General features: G+C 36.3%; 1 protein-coding gene across 2 annotated transcripts in view; it reads right to left on the reverse strand.

Annotated features, from left to right (window-relative positions):
- The window catches only part of STYX (serine/threonine/tyrosine interacting protein), a 5,686-nt gene extending 3,399 nt beyond the window's left edge, over nucleotides 1-2,287 (reverse strand). The window contains exons 1-3 of one of the 2 annotated variants that reach the window (XM_005417972.2): nucleotides 2,026-2,277; nucleotides 1,165-1,218; nucleotides 278-375 (exon numbers count right to left, since the gene is read on the reverse strand). In XM_005417972.2, the coding sequence (XP_005418029.2) occupies nucleotides 278-375; nucleotides 1,165-1,218; nucleotides 2,026-2,130 (257 nt within the window). In that variant the 5' untranslated portion in view covers nucleotides 2,131-2,277. Of the gene's footprint in view, nucleotides 1-277; nucleotides 376-1,164; nucleotides 1,219-2,025 lie in introns of both variants that reach the window. The other variant, XM_031066253.1, reaches the window with a different exon arrangement.
- Between the last annotated feature and the right edge of the window lie 113 nt (nucleotides 2,288-2,400).

Here is a 2,400-nt window from a genome sequence, read left to right on the forward strand (position 1 = left end):
ACTCCAGAAATTCAATCCAGAACCTGGTGAGGAAAGGAGTGGGGATCTCCTCCAACACCCCCTGACAGATTTCCCCTCTCAGAAATCACTGAAAACTGAAACAGTTACTGCAAACTATGGATAAATCTGACCTGCAGACTCCTTCAGGATGAATACAATTCATGGTTTGGATTTCAAGACTTTCTGCACCTCAGCACATTTTTCAAATAATTCTGACAAAGTGAAAATATTTGGAAAGAACACACACACAAAAAAAGGAATCTTGGTCATTTCTCACCTAAATAACTGCTGGAAGTTTGGTTTAATAAAATTTGCTTCAATGTTCTGCCGTATGCATATTACATGGGTTATTCCATGTTTCTGGAGTATAGGTAGCTGTGGAGAAGGAAAAAAAATCTTATTTTAATTACAGATTCATGTATTAGATAAATAATTTTTATTACTAATAATAAAATATAAAGAAAATATATGTATGAGTATATATAAATATTTATATATTCTATATATACATAGAAATAGTAATAAAAAGAAAAGCTGTACTTAGGTACAAAATAGGAAAATAAAAAAATATCAAGGAAAATCTGAGCTGGTTTTCTAGAATTCAGAGTGTAAAAAAGTTGTTTTTCCAAAAGATAAAATGACAAAACAGGAAGGCATTCAATGAAGTTGTTTGTCTCTCCCCACCTTTCACTTTGCCTGAGATTTCAAGTCCCTACATGAGAGAGGAATTTGCAGCCAGCATTGGATTCTTGCTGGAACCAGACCATGAAAATAAGATCATTTAAACCATGAGGCAAATCTGCAGAGCCAAGCTGTGCCTGAGACTTTATTGTAATTTAATTTTCCTTGTTTTAATGTCTGTGTGCGAGTTCCCAGTTCTGACAGGTCCTGCAACACTTCAGTAAAGGAAAGAAGAATTGATAAAGTGTCTCAAATAGCTTAAATTCTCTAAGAAAAATTATATTTAAGACTCAATTTTAATACAAATAGCTCAGCCCATCCCAGAAATGCACCACATATTCCTTCTAATTTGGCATTTTTCATTCCAGTTCAGAACTGCAACCAAATTTACACCTCTATAGATACACAGAGCAGATCTCCACAGTAACAAATCAAATCACCACAGCAAAGCTTCCCTGGGAGAGAATATTCTGAAAATCATACCTTGCTTTTCATAGCTGAAGAATATGGGCCTAAAAATAACCCAGGTAAGATTTCCTAGGAGGCAGGAGAAGAACAGACATTTAATACCAACTCCAGATGATTTGAAATGACACATTTCACTCACTCAGAACATGGACACAAATCAGTTACATATTCCTGAAATGTGTAATTGATGTCATTTATAGCAGGACAAGCAAAAAAAAAAATTGGTTTGGCAGGATAAAAGAAACATGATCTTGGTGCTGGGGATCTTGTTCTGGACCAAGAATAAAGTTCTTGATTTGGATTAAGCTCCAGGTTGGTTCCTGCATCTCACCCAGCCCCAGATCAATGGAAGGGAACTCTTAACTTGGTTTATTATCCTGTCTTCTAATTAATTCCAAATTGCTCTCATGAGAAGAGATACACACATGGAAATTCCTCAAGCTTTAGCCTAGCAGTGGGAAAAGATCAGTTTTGAACCATTTATCTCCCCACCAGTGAAGATATGCAGGTGTGCAGATCTTATCTTGTGCAAAGATTTTTGACTGAAACCATGGTAGGAAAATTTTAATTGTCCATCCCACTGGAGAACACTTCCAAGCCTAAGGCAGAAGGCAAAGCTTTAGTAATCATCTAAAAACATTCAGAAAGACTAAAATTTAATATTTGGGGGATTTCTGGTTTAGTACCTGCACAACAGAGATGCAAACACACCTGTATTCCAAGCTGGCAAATCCTCACCTTAATTAACTAATTAATTCTGTCTCCCATGGTGCTGCCTGACACTTTACATGTAAAGAGTGATTTTGATACCAGTTCTTTTTTCTCCTCATTAAATGCTCCATGGGTTTTGCCTCAAGCAGTAAATAAGTGTCCTACCTGCATCTCTCTCCTCATGGGATAGGTCCAATCCTTAAAAAAAAAAAAATTAAAATTATTATATATACAACAGAGAAAAACAAAAGCAGAGATGTACACGTGCATTTTATAGAAAATAATCACAAGTTCTGTACAAACTCCCTGCTACCTTTCCAGCACCACCCAAGTGCAAGGAACACTATTTGGAAAGTTAATGTGAAGAAACCTCGAGTATTCTACAAAAAATCCTTAAGGCTGCAAAAGATCCTTATCAGCTTATCCACACCCCAGCTTTCTGCTGAGAAACTTCTCTCTGAAGTGAGGAGGGGAAAAAAGAGGAAGGAAAAAAGCTTTAGAACACTCTGTACTGGTAAGAGAAGCAAAGGAAATACTCTG

The sequence above is a fragment of the Geospiza fortis genome, unplaced genomic scaffold, assembly GCF_000277835.1.
Source record: "Geospiza fortis unplaced genomic scaffold, GeoFor_1.0 scaffold23, whole genome shotgun sequence".
NCBI classification, from domain to species: Eukaryota; Metazoa; Chordata; class Aves; order Passeriformes; family Thraupidae; genus Geospiza; species Geospiza fortis.